The 22462-nt window shown below is 42.0% G+C and overlaps 1 protein-coding gene across 2 annotated transcripts in view; it reads left to right on the top strand.

Moving 5' to 3' along the window:
- Positions 1-20125, top strand: part of LOC106604287 (transcription factor COE1) — a 108286-nt gene extending 88161 nt beyond the window's left edge. The window contains exons 12-16 of one of the 2 annotated variants that reach the window (XM_045717922.1): positions 5132-5197; positions 12395-12557; positions 12867-13046; positions 15719-15916; positions 18681-20125. In XM_045717922.1, coding sequence (XP_045573878.1) covers positions 5132-5197; positions 12395-12557; positions 12867-13046; positions 15719-15916; positions 18681-18712 — 639 coding nt within the window. In that variant the 3' untranslated portion in view covers positions 18713-20125. Of the gene's footprint in view, positions 1-5131; positions 5198-12394; positions 12558-12866; positions 13047-15718; positions 15917-16165 lie in introns of both variants that reach the window. The other variant, XM_045717920.2, reaches the window with a different exon arrangement.
- Positions 20126-22462: the final 2337 nt, after the last annotated feature.

Raw genomic sequence — 22462 nt, 5'->3', positions numbered from 1 at the left:
TGTTTTCCCCCTCTGTTTCCCTCCTTTGTTTCCCCCCTCTGTTTCCCTACTCTGTTTCCCCCCTCTGTTTCCCCCTTCTGTTTCCCTCCTCTGTTTCCCTCCTCTGTTTCCCCCCTCTGTTTCCCCCCTCTGTTTCCCTCCTCTGTTTCCCCCCTCTGTTTCCCCCTTCTGTTTCCCCCCTCTGTTTCCCCCCTCTGTTTCCCCCTCTGTTTCCCCCCTCTGTTTCCCCCTTCTGTTTCCCTCCTCTGTTTCCCTACTCTGTTTCCCTCCTTTGTTTCCCTACTCTGTTTCCCCCCTCTGTTTCCCTCCTTTGTTTCCCCCCTCTGTTTCCCCCCTCTGTTTCCCTCCTCTGTTTCCCCCCTCTGTTTCCCTCCTCTGTTTCCCCCCTCTGTTTCCCCCTTCTGTTTCCCCCCTCTGTTTCCCCCCCTGTTTCCCTCCTCTGTTTCCCCCCTCTGTTTCCCTCCTCTGTTTCCCCCTTCTGTTTCCCTCCTCTGTTTCCCTACTCTGTTTCCCTCCTTTGTTTCCCTACTCTGTTTCCCCCCTCTGTTTCCCTCCTTTGTTTCCCCCTTCTGTTTCCCCCCTCTGTTTCCCTCCTCTGTTTCCCTCCTCCAATAAATGAACAGCAGTAGATAGAACACTTTTTTCTAAGAGTGTACCTATCTATAACCTAATATTGTTCTTCGACTGTCCCCATAGGAGAACCCTTTGAAGAACCCTTTTTGGTTCCAGGTAGAACCCTTTTAGGTTCCATGAGGGACCCTTTCCACAGAGGGTTCTACATGGAACCCAAAAGGGTTCTGCCTGGAACCAAAAAAGGGTTATGCTATGGGGACAACCGAAGAACCCCTTTGGAACCCTTTTTTCTAAGAGCGTAGGAAGGAAGGAAGGAAGGAAGGAAGGAAGGAAGGTAGGTAGGTAGGTAGGTAGGTAGGTAGGTAGGTAGGTAGGTAGGTAGGTAGGTAGGTAGGTAGGTAGGTAGGTAGGTAGGTAGGTAGGTAGGTAGGTAGGTAGGTAGGTAGGTAGGTAGGTACGTACAGTACCAGTCAAAAGTTTGGACACCGACTCATTCAAGGGTTTTTCTTTATTTTTACTATTTTGTACATTGTAAAATAGTAGTGAAGACATCAAAACTATGAAATAACACATATGGAATCATGTAGTAACCCAAAAAGTGTTAATCAAATCAAAATATATTTATATTTCAGATTCTTCAAAGTAGCCACCCTTTGCCTTGATGACAGCTTTGTACATTCTTGGCATTCTCTCAACCAGCTTCATGAGGAATGCTTTTCCAATGGTCTTGAAGGAGTTTCCTCATATGCTAAGCACTTGTTGGCTGCTTTTCCTTCACTTTGCGGTCCAACTCATCCCAAACCATCTCAGTTGGATTGAGGTCAGGTGATTGTGGAGGCCAGGTCATCTCATGCAGCACTCCATCACTTTTCATGGTCAAATAGCCCTTACACAGCCTGCAGGTGTGTTTTGGGTCATTGTGCTGTTGAAAAACAAATGATAGTCCCACTAAGCACAAACCAGATGGGATGGCGTATCGCTGCAGAATGCTGTGGTAGCCATGCTGGTTAAGCGTGCCCTGAATTCTAAATAACTCACAGACAGTGTCACCAGCAAAGCACCCCCACACTATCACACCTCCTCCATGCTTCACGGTAGGAACCACAAATGCGGATGTCCTTTAGTAGTGATTTCTTTGCAGCAATTCGACCATGAAGGCCTGATTCACACCGTCTCCTCTGAACAGTTGATGTTGAGATGTGTCTGTTTCTTGAACTCTGTGAAGCATTTATTTGGCTGCAATCTGAGGTGCAGTTAACTCTAATGAACTTATCCTCTGCAGCAGAGGTAACTCTGGGTCTTCCTTTCCTGTGGAGGTCCTCATGACAGCCAGTTTCATCATAGCGCTTGATGGTTTGTATGACTGCACTTGAAAAAACTTTCTTGAAAAGTTCTTGAAATTTTCCGTATTGACTGACCATCATGTCATAAAGTAATGATTGACTGCTGTTTCTCTTTGCTTATTTGAGCTGTTCTTGCCATAATATGGACTTGGTCTATCTTCTGTATACCACCCCTACCTTGCACAACAACTGATTGGCTCAAATTCATTAAGAAGGAAAGAAATTCTTAACAAGCTTTTAACAAGGCACACCTGTTAATTGAAATGCATTCCAGGTGACTATCTCATGAAGCTGGTTGAGAGAATGCCAAGAGTGTGCAAAGCTGTCATCAAGGCAATTTTTTTGTTTTGTTTTTGTCTAACTGTCTATCAAAGCTGTCTATCATGATTACTACATGATTCCATATTTGTTATTTCAGTTTTGATGTCTTTTACAACGTAGAATATCCCTCGAATGAGTCGGTGTGTCCAAACTTTTGACCGGTACTGTAAGTAGATACATTAGTAGCAGTCAAGTCTGGTTGTTCATTTCACCTCTATTGAGTCTTTATTGAGCTAATAACAATGTGTTGTTGACCACACTTCTCTTAACAACTGGAACCAATCCTTACAGAAAAACAAGATCTTTGTTTCAAATGGTACCCTATTCCCTATATAGTGCACTACTTTATACAATAGTCCTATTGATCAAAAGTAGTGCACTAAATAGGGAATAGGGTTTCATTTGGAAGTAGCCACAGTGTTAACTTGTCTCCTGTATTCTCTGAATCAGGTCTCACTCCATCTTATCATTCCTAAAAAGGGGTCTTATATGAATCTTCCATCCTTAGATTCCGTTTGGTTCGTCAAGGTTCCGTCTGGTTTGTCAAGGTTCTGTCTGGCTCCTGTAGGTTCCATCTGGTGTGGCAAATGATTCCGTTGACCGACAGACGAGAGCAGACCAGAGGTCTGGATCAGGTTCCCTTCCTGTTTACATCAGGCCCTTACAGCCTTTACAGGAAGAGTCCCTGCACACGCACACACAGTCCAGGAAATGTTTCATGGCAAGCGGTACTATCTATGGACACAGAGCAGCTAACAACATTTCTGTGATTATCTTTAGAGTGACACTGGACCCCAGTCCTCATAATCACTTTACTAACCCAACAGACCCCAGGACTAACCAGACAGACAGAACAGGGGATGAGAAGAAAGCAAGAGAGGGAGGGATGGAGGAAGGAAGAGAGAAAGAGACATGGAGACAGAGGAGATAGAGACAGAGAGCAAAAGAGATGGATATGGGAAGGCATACGTAGGGGATAAAGAGACTGAGATGAAGAGATGGAATGAGGGAGAGGGGGAGGGAGTGGTGCTCTCCTCCTTACAGCTCACAGTGGGGGTTCTGTCTGTGCCCTAATACTCTTCCCTCATTTCCCCTCCTTCTCTCCTCCCTCCATCCGTCCATCTCGTCATCCCTGGGAGGCATGTGGCGTCTAGGAAAAGAAGGGAACGGGAGGAGAGGAGAGAGAGAGAGCATACATACTAAAGATCCACTTACCTTGCCTGGGACCCCATGTCTCTCAATCACCTAGAGCAGACTGATGAGATAGGGCCCCTCTCTCGATCGCCCTCTTTCCCTGTCCCCCCACCCCTCTCTCTTTTTCCCCTCCCATAGATATTCTCTCTCCCTCTCTCTCCTTCCCCCGCTCCCCCTCTCTTTTGTATAGATCTGGTAATGGGAGGGTAAGACAGAAGCCGAACTCCCATTATTGAGTGAATTTAGCACCTTGGACAGCGCTTCACAATCTTTATTGCTTTGCTGACCCTCCTGGCATGTCCTGTGAGCGTGTGCGTGTGTGTGTTTGTGTGTGTGTGTGTGTGTGTGTGTCAGGGTGAGAGCACACACATCCTCCGGGCTTGTTCACAGCGAAACACACACTTGACACAGACTAGGGGAGAACACAGTGTGTGTGTGTGTGTGTGTGTGTGTGTGTGTGTGAGAGAGAGGGATACACTCAGGGGGAGAGCAATTTTCTGTTTGTCACTCCTCCAGCACATTTCCTGGCCCCAGCACATTCATTTTTAAAAAGGGTTTTACAAGGCTCATAATGTCTACATCACACACACACACACACACATACACACACACACATATACACTGTTTGTGTGTATTGATTTAGATTACAAGGGTTGATAGGATAATCTCAGGGCAGAGATTAGGGTACTACAGATTACAGACTATTACAGGTGTATAGAGAGGCTGTCATAGACAGGCTGTGTAGTGTCATAGGCAGTCTGTAGTGTCATAGGCAGGCTGTGTAGTGTCATGGGCAGGCTGTGTAGTGTCATGGGCAGGCTGCGCTGTGTAGTGTCATGGGCAGGCTGTGCTGTGTAGTGTCATAGGCAGACTGTGCTGTGTAGTGTCATAGGCAGGCTGTGGGCTGGGGGTGTGGGAGTGTCATAGGCAGACTGTGCTGTGTAGTGTCATAGGCAGGCTGTGTAGTGTCGTAGGCAGGCTGTGCTGTGTAGTGTCATAGGCAGGCTGTGTAGTGTCATAGGCAGGCTGTATAGTGTCATAGGCAGGCTGTGTAGTGTCATAGGCAGGCTGTATAGTGTCATAGGTAGGTTGTGTAGTGTCATAGGCAGGCTGTGTAGTGTCATAGGCAGGCTGTATAGTGTCATAGGCAGGCTGTGTAGTGTCATAGGCAGGCTGTGTAGTGTCATAGCCAGGCTGTATAGGGTCATAGGCAGGCTGTGTAGTGTCATAGGCAGGCTGTATAGTGTCATAGGCAGGCTGTGTAGTGTCATTGGCAGGCTGTATAGTGTCATAGGTAGGTTGTGTAGTGTCATAGGCAGGCTGTGTAGTGTCATAGGCAGGCTGTATAGTGTCATAGGCAGGCTGTGTAGTGTCATAGGCAGGCTGTGTAGTGTCATAGGTAGGTTGTGTAGGGTTAGTGTGTCAGCTAGTGATGTAGTGTGTTAAATGAATTGATGGATGATCCTTCTAGAGGTTAGGCGGAGGGAAGATGTTGACAGGATTGCTTGTTGATGGTTGAATGATGGAGAGAGACTCATGTTTTATTCAGAGGTAGAATCTCTTTCTCTCTCTCTCTCTCTCTCCTCTCCCTCTTTATTTCCATCCCTCAATCCTGCATTCATAGCACAATGTGTAATAAAATGGAGTAAAGCTCTGTGAAGATTTCCGTATTCACCCCCTCATTCTCTCTTCCTCCACAGGAAGTCATTCTAAAGAGAGCGGCAGACTTGGTAGAAGCGCTCTACGGGATGCCACACAATAACCAGGTGAGACACACACACACAAAATGTTCCCACACATGCAAAAACAAAAATCCCCATCCCTCACCCTGACAGTGGGAAGAGTGGAGGTGGAGAAGGAAAGGTATGGGCGAAGTGAGGAGGACAGAAAACATTTGATGAATCTATTAACCATGTTTTGCCTCTCCCTCCTCTCAGTACATTTTTTTGTATGTATTTTAATGTAACCTTTATTTAACTATGCAAGTCAATTAAGAACAAATTGTAATTTACAATGTTGGCCTACCAGAATGCCTCCCGTTGGGATGGAGGCTGGGATTAAAGATGTAGGACAAAACAAACACAACAACAAGAGAAACACCACAACACTACATAAAGAGAGACCTAAGACAAAACCAAGATGGCGTAGCAGTCGGACATGTGTTTTTGTCTTTTCCTGTCCTGTCCCGTGTTTATATCGTTTTCTTTGTATATATATAGGTGTAGGCAAAGGACCCTGTGAAGATGCAGGAGGAAACAGGTACAAAAGTATCTATATCCACAGTAAAAACGAGTCCTATATTGATATAACCCGAAAGGCCGCTCAGCAAGGAAGAAGCCACTGCTCAAAAACTGCCATAAAAAAGCCAGACTTTTAATTTTGTCTGGCTTGCCATTCCAAATAAAATTGAATCTTTTTTGTTCATATAATTTAAAAAGCAGGTTAATAGGTGTAGGCAAAACTATAAGTAAATAGGTAAACTGTGATATGACTAAAGAGTTAATCAGGGTGATTTTTCCACAAATAGACAGGTGTTTTCCTTTCCATGGTAGCAAGATCTTATCTATTCTTGCTAACTTTCTATGAAAATGTATTGGAGTGAGATCATTTCTTTCTCTTGGGATTTCTATACCGAGTATGTCCACATCCCCGTCAAACCATTTTATTGGTAAACTACACGGTCATTTAAAATGTGCATTTATTTAGTGATTCGATACGTAATATTATTTAGTGATTTGATACTTATCATAATTTGGTTTTAATCCAGAGAGGTTAGCAAAAGTATCTAGATCCTCTATGATGCTGTGGAGGGATTCTAATTGTGGTTTTAAAAGGAGACGTGTATCATCAGCGTACAATGACACCTTTGTTTTTAAGCCATGGATTTATAATCCCTTAATATTATTGTTGGATCTAATTTTAACAGCTAACATTTCGATGGAAATAATATATAGATATGCCGATAGTGGACAACCTTGTTTTACTCCTCTAGACAGTTTAAATCTTTCTGAGATGTAGCCATTATTTACTATTTTACACTTAGGGTTACTATACATATCTTTAACACATTTTAAAAGAAATTCTCAAAATTGAAATATTCTAGGCATTTATATATAAACTCCAGTCATACTTTATCAGAAGCCTTCTCAAAATCAGCTATGAAAACCAGGCCTGATGTCCCCGATATTTCATAGTATTTTGTTGTTTCCAGTACTTGTCTTATATTATCTCCAATGTATCATCCATGTAAAAAACCTGTCTGATTTGGATCAATAATATCTGACAATACTTTTTCAATTCTATGCGCCAAGCATTTAGCTAGAATTTTTGCATCACAACACTGAAGTGTAAGAGGCCTCCAATTTTTTTAATGGACTGGATCTTTATTTATACCACTTTGGTCCTGTTTCAGTAATAATGATATCAGACCTTCTTGTTGCGTGTCTGATAATGTACCATTTATATAGGAGTGGTTAAAACATGCTAATAATGGTCCTCTGAGTATATCAAAAAAAGTTTTGTATACTTCCACTGGTATGCCATCCTGCCCTGGAGTTTTCCCAGCCTTAAAGGCTTTAATTGCATCAAGAAGTTCCTCCTCTGTAATTTGTCTTTCACATGAGTCTTCCTGTACAGATGTTAATTTTACATTATTATTAGGGGAAAAATCCATACAATTAGCTTCGGTTAGTGGAGATGGAGGAGACTGAAACGAAAACATATTCTTAAAGTACTTTACTTCCTCTTTCAAAATATAATTTGGTGATTCATGCATGACTCCATCATTTGTATCAAGTTTCTATAAAAACAAATTGGTAGAATTTCTATATTGAAGATTGAAAAATAATTTGTTGCATTTTTCCCCATATTCCATCAAGTTCGCTTTACTTTTATAATATATTACACTGGATCTTTCTTGAATAAGTTCCTCCATTTCTTTTTGTTTTTCCTTTAACTTATTCTGTATCTCTATGGTACCATTTTTATTGCTATCTAACTGTACTGTTTGTCCTTCAATTTGCTTTGTTAATATGGACTCTTAATCTAAATTGCTTTTGTTTTATAGATGAGTACTGAATTGCATGGCCTCTAAAGGCACATTTAAAAGTGTCCCATACAATAAGGGGATCTGCTGTACCTATGTTATGTCTGAAAAAGTCCGTTATACATTTTTCTGTCCTAGTTATAAAAATGTTTTCATCTAGTAGGCTTTGATTAAATTTCCAATATCCTCGCCCACGTGGAAATTCTGTAAGAGTAATATATATGCCAATTATGTGATGATCCGACCGCATTCTGTCCCCTATCAACACTTTTTAAACTTTTGGTGCCAGAGAGAATGGCATAAGAAAGTAATCAAAAGGACTAGCTTGATTAAGCCTCCGCCATGTATATCTCACTAGGTCAGGGTATTTAAGTCTCCATATATCCACTAATTCCAATATATCCATGACATTCATGATTTCCTTAAGTGCCTGAGGGTGATAGTTTGTAGTGTGATTTCCTTTCCGGTCCATAGAGGTATTTAAGACCGTGTTAAAATCTCCCACCATAATAATAGAGTCTAGTGTTGCTTGTAGAGTTGATAAATTCTTATATATATTTTCAAAGGAGCTTGGATCATCATTATTTGGACCGTATAGGTTCATAAGCCATATCTGTTTATTGTCCAATAACATATTTAAAATAATCCATCTACCTTGATGATCTGTTTGCACAATTTCCACATCTGGATCAAAATGACTGTTAATTTATACCATCACCCCTTTTGAATATCTTTGCCCATGGGAGATATATATTTCACCCCCCCCCCCCCCCCCCCCCAATAGCTATTAGCCAGGTAAATACTGATTGTATTTTCTTATTATCTGCTAACCAATTACGATTATAACTGGCTATACTTATTTCACCACTTAACATAATGAGACACAACTTTCAATTCTATTTATCAAAATATATGTTTGTAAACGTACCATTATAAAGTAACATGATGATTGAGTGTCTATATAGCTGTACCATGATATTTGCATTGTTACTAAGTAAACCTCCAATTGGTCCCCACTATTCCACCCGCTAAAAGCCCTCCTCATCCCAATGCCCGGCAGACCACCCCCGACCCCCCGGATCCCAAGGCCCTGAAGAGACTGCGATCCATCCTTGGAAAAGAGCACACAGTGCCACTCACAGAACAGAAGTAGATCAACCGCCAAATGCATTTCCATCGCCATCACCTCAATTTGTATTAAAAATATATACATATTTTAAAAATCCTGTTTATCTTATTTTCCATAATTAGCTATTAATATTTGTATTAATGTAGGCAATTTATGCAAAGGATTTTATCTCTCACCAGTCTCGCCATTACCAAAATGACATTATTGCAAGCAATTATTATATTAGCAAACAATTATTGTGAATGATCCTATATTGTCCCTAACATCTTTTGCTCCCTCGCAACAGTTGTGGGATAGACACATACACCCACACACTCAACCCTTTCCCACACACAACCATAGACTCAGCTGCTCAACAGTTGCACCATCCCAGAGCCCAACTCAAGAAAGGTCTTGATTTACTAATGCATATACAGTTGCAGCTGTATGAAAAGGCCTGCAAGACTGTGCAAAAAAAATGGGCAGAAATGGAGAGATTTTATTAACCATTGTCACGTCCTAGATGATGGATGTCAGATGTACCCCTTTCCTCGGAAACACCCATAACACAGTCCCCCGTATTGACCACATTCCCAAGCATCTCTATGCAGTCAGACTTTTGATTTTGTGCCACAATAATATACCCCCTCTCTGAATGTCCGAGTGTGACCCTCCCCATGGGTTACTGCAGCTAGTGTTGCCAGCACTGCCACTGCCTAGGTGGGGGCACCCCACTGGAATCCCCACCAGCTAGGTACAAGGTCGTCAAGGTTCTCATTAGCAGCTTTGAGAATTTCCTTCTGTAGTATGCTCTCCCTTTAGGGGGCTTTGGCTTTGCAGGACCAACCCTGCCAAGCAGGCTCAGAACCACTACAGGACCAACCCTGCCAAGCAGGCTCAGAACCACTACAGGACCAACCCTGCCAAGCAGGCTCAGAACCACTACAGGACCAACCCTGCCAAGCAGGCTCAGAACCACTACAGGACCAACCCTGCCAAGCAGGCTCAGAACCACTACAGGACCAACCCTGCCAAGCAGGCTCAGAATCTTGAGGGGGCAGTGCTGCTCTATGTCTCTGACCGCATTTTGGCTGCATATAGACCGCTTACAGCAGGCCCATAAAACAGTTAGGGACTTCTCCTTAGTATCTGGGACATTCAGGTGGGTGTCTAGGGTATAGGGTTGTGGACCGTTCCATCAATATAGGATCATAAATTAATTAATTAGATGTATAATTCATTAAAAAAATGTAGTTCCCCATGATAGGACAATAAATAAGTTAAATGTATAATTTATTTTAAAACGCTGTTCCACCATGATAGGACAATAATTAAATAAATAAAGACGTATAATTCATTATTAAAAGTATATCCATCATCTGAACAACATTGAAAGCTCTCTCACACCCCCAACCATTTCCCACTCAACGCCACACTTTCCCAAACACCAAGAAACACACACCACATATACTGTGCCTTCTGTTTACTGAGTTTTTATCTTCACCATGTTGAATTAGTGCTTTTGTTTTCCAATAAGTTATATTTGAAGATATATAGAAAAGCTGTATTTTTTGTTGTATTATTACAATCCATAACCGGGCTAGAATTGTGTTTCATTATTTTCCTCGTCTATAAGAACTTTGTCATTTTTTAAATAGCCATGGAGTAGTCTTTGTGTCTCTGAACAACTGGTTATGAATATATCGTTTATCGACTACGAGAGCTACTCGTTTCCCTTTCAATCTATTTTACTTAAATTGGATACAGAACTTTACCCCATTCTGCAATTTCCTTCGGGAACTGGTCATTCATGGCAATTTTCGTGCCAGTAAGTCTTTTACCCATTATTTTATCTTTAAAGAAAGCAAATTTGGCAACGATTGTGCGTTCATACTTCTGGCCTCTGTTGAAGCGGTGAACACGTTGCAGTTGGATTCTGTCGATAGTTTGACGTGGAATCTGTAGCACTGTAAGGAGGGACTTCTCCTTTCTCTTGGATACCTGGAAATACCAGATTCTCTCATGGATCTAGTCTGTATGTCAAGTAAGGCTTCTCTCAGAACGGTGTTCTCCTTTTTAAGTTCATTAACTTCGGTTTCAATCTTATTGACTGTCCCTTTCAGCTTGTTTGTGTCTTTCTCCAGTGTCGCAGCTTTTTCAACTCTTTTATATCCTTACTGACTAGTTCAAGTATACCCAGTTTGTCATTTATTGATTTTAACAGATCGGTTTCGACCTTTACCATTTCCGGGAGTGAAAATATTAAATCGTCTGTCTTTCGTTTTTAAATAGGTTCTGTCTTACTCTCCGTCATGTTTGGGTGTTGCTTGTTTTCGTAATATTTGTCGATACATTTCTCTAGTCTTAAAATGTGTTTTGTGTTCTCACCCACCAGATTGTGTATGGCTAATATTTAGTCTAACTTACCGATATTGAATATTAGGTTTTTATCTTGAGGTGCTCTACATAACTACGTTCAGTCCGCCATCTTCCTTCTCTTTTCGCTGTTTGTTACCTATGCATGGTCAGTTCGCCCCCACCTACATGGACAGATTACCGGTGCCCCCTGTATATAGCCTCGCTATTCTTATTGTGTTACTTTTTATCTTAGCCTACTTGGTAAATATTTTTTTCTTCTTGAACTGCACTGTTGGTTAAGGGCTTGTAAGTAAGCATTTCACGGTAAGGTCTACACTTGTGTCCGGTGCATGTGGCAAATAAAGTTTGATTTGATTTAAAGAGAGACCTAAGACAACACCACAACATGGCAGCAACACAACATGGTAGCAACACAGCATGGTACAAACATTGTTAGGCACAGACAACAGCACAACATGGTAGCAACACAACATGGTACAAACATTGTTAGGCACAGACAACAGCACAACATGGTAGCAACACAACATGGTACAAACATTGTTAGGCACAGACAACAACACAACATGGTACAAACATTGTTAGGCACAGACAACAGCACAACATGGTAGCAACACAACATGGTACAAACATTGTTAGGCACAGACAACAGCACAACATGGTAGCAACACAACATGGTACAAACATTGTTAGGCACAGACAACAGAACAAAGGCCAAAAAGGTAGAGAAACAATGCATCACTCGAAGCAGCCACAACTGTCAGTAAGAGTGTCCATGACTGAGTCTTTGAATGTAGAGATAAAACTGTCCAGCTCGTTCCAGTCGCTAGCTGCATCGTACTGAACAGAGGAGTGACCCAGAGATGTGTGCTTTGGGGACTGTCTAGATTTAACCTTAGCCTGCAGCTTGGATATGTGCTTAGAGAAGGACAGGGTACTATCTAGCCATACTCCCAAGTACATGTATGAGGTGACTACCTCAAGCTCTAAACCCTCAGAGGTAGTAGTCACACCTGTGGGGAGGGGGGCAATCTTCTTACAGAACCACAAGACCTTTGTTTTGGAGGTGTTCTGAATAAGATTAAGGGTAGAGAAAGCTTGTTGGACACTAAGAAAGCTTTGTTGTGGAGCGTTTAAAACAAAATCCAGGGAGGGTTCTGCTGAGTATAGGACTGTATCATCTGCATATAAATGGATGAGAGAGCTTCCTACTGCCTGAGCTATGTTGTTGATATAAATTGAGAAGAGCGTGGGGCTTAGGATCGAGCCTTGGTGACAGGCAGTGACTGTTCTGACTTTACACACTGCACTCTTTAAGAGACGTAGTTAGAAGAAAATAAACAACTCAGCCTTAAAGAAGAACTCTATTGCATTTAATTCTATTATTTTCTATTCCATTAAATGGAATCTAACATGCCTCTCTCTCTCTATCAGGAGATGATTCTGAAGCGGGCAGCTGACATGGCAGAGGTCTTGTATACGACGGTGCCACGCGGCCACAACCAGCTGACCGGGTTAGGCAGTGGCTCCGTCCACGCCAGCATGATGGCCGTCAATTCCTTCCCCGGGTCAGAGGTCACACAGACAGCCAATCAGGGTGAGCCAAAACATAGGAACCAGGAAGTTAAATGGTTTTGTGTAATGTATGAAAACTACTTATAACTGTTTTATATTTTTGTCTCATTCTCTCTCTGTCTCTTCTTTCTCTTTATTTATCTCTCTTAATTCTCTCTCTCTGTCTCTTCTTTCTCTTTATTTATCTCTCTTTCTTAATTCTCTGTCTCTCCTCTCTCTTCCCCCCATCCCCACCTCCTCTCTGTATCACTCTTTCCCCCCTCCTCTCTCGCTCGTTCTCCTCCCCTCTCCCCCTCTGTCCCCTGTCTCCCCTCTCCCTCCCTACCTCTAGGTTACAGTAGGAGTAGCAGCAGTGCATCTCCTCATGGTTATGTCCCCAGCACCACCCCACAGCAGACCAGCTACAGCTCTGTTTCCACTAGCATCAACGGCTACACTGACTCTGGCATGACCACGCTAGGAACCTCACCCAACTTCCTAAACGGGTCAGCCGCCAACTCACCCTATGCTAGTGAGTACCACACTACACACTAAAACCTCCACACTATGTACCCTACACCATTGAGTGCCACAATGAACCCTCCACACTGTACCCTGTGCCCTACATGCTATGCCCTACGATAAAAAGAGAGAGAGAGCTATAGATGAGAGAAATGTACAATGAAAAAGAAAGGGGCGGTGAAAGACCATTGGTTTCTTTAAGAGCGTCCTTTATGTCTATAATGGCTGTTCTCATTCTCTCTCCTCCTCCCCCAGCTGTCTATAATGGCTGTTCTCATTCTCTCTCCTCCTCCCCCAGCTGTCTATAATGGCTGTTCTCATTCTCTCTCCTCCTCCCCCAGCTGTCTATAATGGCTGTTCTCATTCTCTCTCCTCCTCCCCCAGCTGTCTATAATGGCTGTTCTCATTCTCTCTCCTCCTCCCCCAGCTGTCTATAATGGCTGTTCTCATTCTCTCTCCTCCTCCCCCAGCTGTCTATAATGGCTGTTCTCATTCTCTCTCCTCCTCCCCCAGCTGTCTATAATGGCTGTTCTCATTCTCTCTCCTCCTCCCCCAGCTGTCTATAATGGCTGTTCTCATTCTCTCTCCTCCTCCCCCAGCTGTCTATAATGGCTGTTCTCATTCTCTCTCCTCCTCCCCCAGCTGTCTATAATGGCTGTTATCATTCTCTCTCCTCCTCCCCCAGCTGTCTATAATGGCTGTTCTCATTCTCTCTCCTCCTCCCCCAGCTGTCTATAATGGCTGTTCTCATTCTCTCTCCTCCTCCCCCAGCTGTCTATAATGGCTGTTCTCATTATCTCTCCTCCCCCCTACATTAAAGACCTTTAATTAAATCAATAAACTAATTGCAGGAGAAGCAATTCAATTCCAGCTCTTTAATTCTCTTGGATGTTAACACGTATTTTAACATGCTCAAACGGACCAGCGATGACAGCAGACACTTTCAATCAAACACAGACACACAGAGAGGCGCACACACACCACACACACACTACGCAGACAATTTTGATCAATACCTTTCTGCTGGCCGGCTTACGACTTCCAGTTGTCATTAATTGATTTGTTAGCCCTCCTTCATAAGTGGACTATGGTTGCATCCCAAATGGCACTCTATTGCCTACATACTGCCCTATGTGGCCTGGTCAAAGGTAGAGCACTATATAGGCTGCCATGTGTACTATATAGGCTGCCATGTGTACTATATAGGCTGCCATGTGTACTATATAGGCTGCCATGTGTACTATATAGGCTGCCATTTGGACAGGCAGAGCTATAAAATGTATTTTGTGTTTTGGGAACCTATGTCTTACAATATACCCACACTGTCCCCATAACCTACTTAAAGAACTCAAAAAGGCTGCTCCGTCAACATTCTTGCAACATCAAAGGAACGTTTTGTGCACCGTGATACAAACATTAACTGAATGTCAGCACAACTGGACAGCTTTAGTGTTTTGGGAACCTATCTCTTGTCATATCCCCACAACGTTCCCATAACCTAAATAAACATTCTGGGAACCTTTTTAAAGAACAGATTAAATGTGAGAACATTTGCTTCAACCTAGCGAATGTTCTGGGAACTTTCACAGAACCAATTTTGGTTTGCTGGGAAAACATTACTGGTATATTGTGTTATTACATTACCAGGAAACCTAATAACAACTTTTTGGGAATGTTATGTGGTGGTTGTTACAGATGTGTGCACAACATTTTAGTTTTTGTTAGGAGAACATTCCAAGGATATTTAATTTAAAATGTAAAAATACAAATAAAATACAAATGTTATCATCATAATTTTTAAATAAAGGCATAACTAGAACTTAATGGGTATCTTAGGTAATGTTCTGGGAATGTTCCCAGTCTACTGGGTTATCTGTAAGATCTATAACAGCTGAACTGAGTCCTGTTGTCTGTAAGATCTATAACAGCTGAACTGAGTCCTGTTGTCTGTAAGATCTATAACTGCTGAACTGAGTCCTGTTGTCTGTAAGATCTATAACTGCTGAACTGAGTCCTGTTGTCTGTAAGATCTATAACTGCTGAACTGAGTCCTGTTGTCTGTAAGATCTATAACAGCTGAACTGAGTCCTGTTGTCTGTAAGATCTATAACAGCTGAACTGAGTCCTGTTGTCTGTAAGATCTATAACAGCTGAACTGAGTCCTGTTGTCTGTAAGATCTATAACAGCTGAACTGAGTCCTGTTGTCTGTACGATCTATAACAGCTGAACTGAGTCCTGTTGTCTGTAAGATCTATAACAGCTGAACTGAGTCCTGTTGTCTGTAAGATCTATAACTGCTGAACTGAGTGCTGTTGTCTGTAAGATCTATAACTGCTGAACTGAGTCCTGTTGTCTGTAAGATCTATAACTGCTGAACTGAGTCCTGTTGTCTGTAAGATCTATAACAGCTGAACTGAGTCCTGTTGTCTGTAAGATCTATAACTGCTGAACTGAGTCCTGTTGTCCCTCCTGTTGTCATCTGTTGACCAGTCCCCTTCTGTTCCTCTCGCCTCCCCCTCCTCTGTTCCCGTCCCTCTCTCTAATCCTGCCTCTATTCTCCTCGGTCCTCCTTTCTTTCCTGCCCTCCCCTTCAATCCTCTCCCTCCTCCCTCTCCCTCCCCCTCTCTCTCTCGCTCTCTCTCCTCCTCCCTCCCCACTCTCTATCTTTCTCTCTCCTCCAGTCGTTCCCTCCAGTCCCACCATGGCCTCCACCACCAATCTTACCTCTAACTGCAGTAGTTCTTCAGGCATCTTCTCCTTCTCTCCGGCCAACATGGTGTCTGCTGCGGTCAAACAGAAGAGCGCCTTCGCCCCCGTTGTACGGCCGCAGACCTCCCCTCCACTCACCTGCACCAGCACTATTGCTAACGGACTGCAAGGTAAGCTAGCATGTTGGCTAGTTAACAATGCTAGCGAGGCAGTAATTAGTCTATGGAAAGTTAGCCAATTAGTCTATGGCCTGTTGGTGAGTTAGCTAGAGTCAAGTCCAACTCTATACCTCTCTCGATACCCCCTATCCCTTTTATAATAATGTTGTGGTTTTCTTTACCCTTCTCTCCCAATTTCCCCTCTTCGTCTTCTTCTTCTTCTCCCCCCTCTTTCTATCTCCCTCTCTTCCTCCCCTCCAGTAGATCAGTCTTTTGTGGACTCCCCCTCCAGCTCTCTTCAGGGTCTGGCCTTCTCCTGAAGTATGTTAGCTCTCTCTCTCTCGCTCTTTCTTCATGTAATCACCCATCAATCCTTCTCTTCTCCCTCTTTTCTGTTGATTATATTGGTTCACTCCATCCTCCATCACTCCCTCTCCACAGTGGCTTTTCTCCTCTTTTACTTGTACACAGGACTTCCCTTTCTCTGTATTTGTCATCCTCTAGTCCAGTTGTTTCTCATATGATCAGAGGAACCCAGTGGTGTGTTGTGGCTAATACTAAGCTAGCTGAAAATAGCTTTAAGGTTTAGCCCTTCAGAGAGGCCCGTTGTGTTGACTTTGTGGGTCATACGAAAAAAACCTAAATCCTTTAGGTTGGTCACAGCAGGGAAACAGTGAATCATGTGGGAACTACTGCTTTAGTCTGCCATAAGGTCTATCCACTGCTTTAGTCTGCCATAAGGTCTATCCACTGCTTTAGTCTGCCATAAGGTCTATCTACTGCTTTAGTCTGCCATAAGGTCTATCCACTGCTTTAGTCTGCCATAAGGTCTATCCACTTCTTTAGTCTGCCATAAGGTCTATCCACTGCTTTAGTCTGCCATAAGGTCTATCCACTGCTTTAGTCTGCCATAAGGTCTATCCACTGCTTTAGTCTGCCATAAGGTCTATCTACTGCTTTAGTCTGCCATAAGGTCTATCCACTGCTTTAGTCTGCCATAAGGTCTATCCACTGCTTTAGTCTGCCATAAGGTCTATCCATTGTTTTAGTTTACCAGAAGGTCCATACAGGTTGATAGAGGTGCTCTCTCCTTCTCTTCTCTTCCTCTCTTCATGTTGATGACAGCTAACCACAGTTACCTGTCCATCGGTGTGCTGCTCAGACACACAGAAACACAGAATCACAGCTCCTTCTTTAATCCCACAGTGCTGGAGACACTTAGGAAATAAGCAGAGCATTAGTGGAGTGGAGCAGGACAGGAATCCCTCTGTGGTCTCCGTATAAAGGGGGTGGGGGAGTGAGGATAGAGCCTCTGTGTCATGGGGGAGGAGAACAGGGGTGAGGAGGGGAGGGAGAGAAAAAAGGTAGGGTTTGAGAGGGAGCATAAGGGAAGGTAAGGGGAGAGGTTGATTAGAAGATAACTGTTTTGTCTAGAAAACCAACTGACTATGTTCTTCACTGTCTATAATACCAGTCACATCAAAATCACACATGACTCCAATCTAAATCTATTGACACATCAAAACCACACATGACTCCAATCTAAATCTATTGACACATCAAAACCACACATGACTCCAATCTAAATCTATTGACACATCAAAACCACACACATGACTCCAATCTAAATCTATTGACACATCAAAATCACACATGACTCCAATCTAAATCTATTGACACATCAAAACCACACATGACTCCAATCTAAATCTATTGACACATCAAAACCACACATGACTCCAATCTAAATCTATTGACACATCAAAATCACACATGACTCCAATCTAAATCTATTGACACATCAAAATCACACATGACTCCAATCTAAATCTATTGACACATCAAAATCACACATGACTCCAATCTAAATCTATTGACACATCAAAATCACACATGACTCCAATCTAAAACAACTTCTATTAGCCATGAGCCTATTTATTTTCACTATTTCCTGTCTCATCTGTCATCACTTCATGTTGGCACTATGAGAGAGTTGCCTACAATAAGGCAACACATTCGGTGGCATAACGCAGTTTCATGGGGCCATACTGATCAGCAGAAATCCAAACCAGTCTAATTGGAATGAATTAGAGACATAATCCTGATTTGAACTATACAGGAAAATAAAATAAGGCATGTGATATATCAGAAATTGTGTAATATAATTATTAATCATGAATACAGTTCATACGGGTTTTATACATATTTTCTGGGGTGTGTGGTACGCTAGTGAACGCAATCCAAAGGGTTACAGTTAACAGGCTTTAAATGGCACCCTATTCCCTACATAGTGCACTACTTGGCCATGTGTAGTGCACTACATAGGGAATTGGGGCTCATGGGACGTAGTCTTGGAAGAGCTGGTTAGACCACAGCATAGCATGAAGAGATTCTGAAAACACAACGAGAGTGGAAGGCTGTTTCAACTGCAGCCTGTGTTCCAAGTTGGCGGAAACACAGAGGGATGTTTTGGTTTTGAGGGCTTGAGAGAGAGAGAGCGAGAAGAGGGATAGAGAGAGAAAGTGAGAGGGGACAGGGGGACGAGAGAGGGAGAGAGAGAGAGAAGAGGGATAGAGAAAGAAAGTGAGAGGGGACAGGGGGATGAGAGAGAGAGAGATATCTTTGTACACCAGATGCTGGAACACATTTGCCGTTATGTGACTGTTCTGATGACGGATGAAACACAGACTGACCTTCCTCTCTCTCTCTGTGTTTCTCGCTCTCTTTCTTTCTCTCTGTCTCTGTCTCACTCCTTTTCCTCTCTTCCCACAAACAGTGATTCCCGGGATGATTGATCCATCCATGTAGATCTGTGAAAGTTGAGAATTTGGGAATGTTGACAGGGAGAGAACGTGTCTCTGTGTCACACTCCAACCGTCTGGACCTGAACAGAACACTGAACTCAAAATTGTTAAACTCAGGCCTTTCTAGAAGGAATCTCATTGGAAGGAAGAAGAAAACAACAAACATAACATTTGTTGATGTCATTTCCTTCCTGGTGAATTTGTGAACCTTCTCAGACACACCTTGGAGTCGAATAATACAGTTATTTAAATTGAATTGAATCGAACTGAATTGAATCAAACTGAATTTAATGTAATTTATGTCTCATGACCATGTCCACATCACAATTGAGTGACAATATTACTGACCTCATGACAAAAGCATTTATTTGTATGCGTATTTATTGATATAATGTTTAAGTTAGATCTATTGTATGCCTTCCTACAGACTGTAACACATACAAACAACACTGAAGCTGATTGGCTATAAGGGTTTGTGTAAGTAGATAGCTCTGACATGACTGGATAGGAGTTAACATGGGTTGTAACTAAGCCGTCTTGTATCAGTTTACATTTAGTAACTGTAAACAAACACTGTATAGCCTCAAAACACAGTTCAAATTATAATGTCCATATCATGGATGGTCATGATATTGTGTCCATAGCCATGTCTAGGAATTTGAGAGTGGTTACATTTCTCCATCTCTCAGCTTTGTACTGAAACCGTGGCGGGGACCGTACTTTGTTATTGTTTCAACTGTGGATTGTCCCTTTAAAGGATTCAAACAGACTGAGCTGAAAGATAACTTCTACAATTTTAACCAAATTTTTGCTGCTAATTTATCACAGAAATAGAATCAGAGATGTGCAATTCCCTTTTAATTTCAATCAGAAAACACGTGATGAAATATCAGGTTAGAATTACAATTTCTGTAATATATTTGTCTCTATAAATATACAAATTATGGGTTTATGATTTGATTTATTTTACTTTGTTTTACCAAAGTTATACTTGTAATTATAATATAAACATTACTGTCTTAAGGCAGCTCTCGACACACATGGTCATTTCACTGTCAAGCTCTCATCTATACTTTGCAAAAATGAGAACCACGGATTGAGATACAAAACAGGGATTTCTGTATAAAGTTCTCATTTAAATAATGTATTTATCTTTTGGATGTGTACATTTTGCATTGCTTCTTGACCCTAATTCTAGCTTATTCTGTGTTAGTTTATAAGTGTCAAAGTGTCACAGAGTTATGTTTTGTCACCCACTATGTAAATGTGATATCACATGTTTTATTTTGCATCTACTTGGTTTGGTGCTGTATTGTCTAGACATGCTTCCATGTGTTATTTCCCATCCTAAAATTGTATCTATTTATTTTATTTTTTTGTAGGTTAATAAAAGTTTCGTTTTTCCTGATTTTGAAAATGTATGTCCAAAAGCAGCATCTTATTCTTATAGTTTGGATTTCCACCAACTGTCGTTTTCTAATCTAAAGTCCAAACATCAGTCCATGCTCGACCCTGGTTTCCACTTTACAGTATTTACACACACTCAGACACTTTATTCAACCGTTTCCTCCTCTCCCTCTCCTCCACCTCTTGTTCTCCTTCTCCCTCCCTCTACCTTTCTCTCTATTGATCCGTTTTTCTCTCTATTGATCCGTTTTTCTCTCTATTGGTCTGTTTTCCTCTACCTTTCTCTCTATTGGTCTGTTTTCCTCTACCTTTCTCTCTATTGGTCTGTTTTCCTCTACCTTTCTCTCTATTGGTCTGTTTTCCTCTACCTTTCTCTCTATTGGTCTGTTTTCCTCTACCTTTCTCTCTATTGGTCTGTTTTCCTCTACCTTTCTCTCTATTGGTCTATTGTGTTTTTGGGAAGTGACCTCTTGTCTGTGACCTTCTGACTGTACTATGTTTTGTTTTTGGGAAGTGACCTCGTCTGTGACCTTCTGACTGTACTATGTTGTGTGTTTGGGAAGTGACCTTCTCCCTGTACTATGTTGTGTTTTTGGGAAGTGACCTCTTGTCTGTGACCTTCTGACTGTACTATGTTGTGTGTTTGGGAAGTGACCTTCTCCCTGTACTATGTTGTGTTTTTGGAGAAGAGCTCTCTGTCCTCAACAACTTGATCTCACCAGATCAAGATGATATTTCACGTTTTACAACAGGTTTTGTAACGGTGAAATATGATAATTCCATGTTCATTGTTCTCTGTGGTTATGTACTTAACATACCAGGTGTCAGTTCAGCACAATGAGGAACAAGGAGCCAAAGCCAGACAGTATTGACCAACTTCCTAAACCTATTAGTTAATGATGATTCTGGAGTTATTAATCACATACTGCGCATGCCCACCACAATTAATTCAGTCATCATATGCATTTACAATTATCAGCCTAAAATGGTCAGGAGGCTGTGATGGGATTAACTTGTTTAAAAAGACAGATCAGAGGATTCTGCAGACCTCAAGTGTTCCTGGGTCTCTGCAGTTACTCCAGGCTTCCGAAATGCAAAAAGGGAGATCGACCAGGAAGCACTAATGAAACACAATCTGGGATCGTTAGACGGTGTTTGTGTGTACCATCGGGTACTAACTGGATAAGTGTAGCCAGTGGTCTAGTCACAGAGCGGATTGTCTGCTGACACAGTACAGTGAGTTGTAGACACACTGAGATGTTAGCAGTAAGGGGAGGTCAATTGAATGATGGGGGTTACAGACTTAATGCTGGGTTCACTTTGACAAAACTAGTCCTGGGGCTTAATGATTCTAATTAGAGTAACAACTAAAGTGTGGCTCAAGGGAGTATGCTTCTCTTGGATTCAGCATGAAGCGAAACACACACACACAAAGGTGTGGTTTTCTTAATTTTTTTCATTATATATTTTTGCTAGATAAAACATTAAGACATTGCACATTTCTGCCCTTTTTGTAGCCGACCTATCCCCATCAACCTATCCCCCAGAATGCCTTCAAACACGTTTAAAAGTCATTGAGTTACGTGTATATAGAAACTAAAGCAAAAAGTATACAATATAATGTAACTTCAAAACAAAGCAAGCGCACAATCGTCTAACCGTTTCAGGTGATCCTATAGGTCTATGCAGCAAGAGGTGGGGCCAAGAATACTCACCTGGAGGAAGGTGATCCTATAGGTCGACCGTATACAGCAGTAACCTCGAGGTGGGGCCAAGAGTACAAATCTGGAGGAAATGTATGGAGCTGATCAAAATAGGAAATCATCTAGTCCCAGGTGGAATAACATTTGTTGGTTGACCCTCAAATGGTATACTTTCTTTTTTCAAATTTTAGGAATAGCATAACATCTTTTAGCCAAAGAAAGGCTAACGGAGGATTGACAGATTTTCAATATAATAAAATCCTTCTGAGGACTAACAAGGAGGCAAAGGCAATGGCATCTAGTCATCTATTGGACAGGGAAAGACTTCTGGTACTGTAAAAATAACTATTTCTGCACTGGGCTGCAACTCTATGTCAAATGTTTCAGAAAGTGTTTTGAATATAGTTGACCAGTAATCTACCAGATGTGGAAAGGACCAGAACATACGGGTCAAGTCCACCAAGGAGCTTTTACACCTGTCACATGTACCATCAAAATTGGGTAGAATTCTGGATAATCTTGAATTACTGAAATTGATACAGTTAAGTACTGTACCTTAAACTGTACAAGGTTGAGCTGGGCACAAGGGCTTCCATTTACCCTGAGTAAGGCACTCTTCCAGACTTCCTCAGAGATCTCGCCAC

Source organism: Salmo salar, chromosome 05 (genome assembly GCF_965601325.2).
Source record: "Salmo salar chromosome 05, fSalSal1, whole genome shotgun sequence".
In the NCBI taxonomy this organism is placed as follows: Eukaryota; Metazoa; Chordata; class Actinopteri; order Salmoniformes; family Salmonidae; genus Salmo; species Salmo salar.
This window is presented reverse-complemented; position numbering and strand designations above follow the sequence as displayed.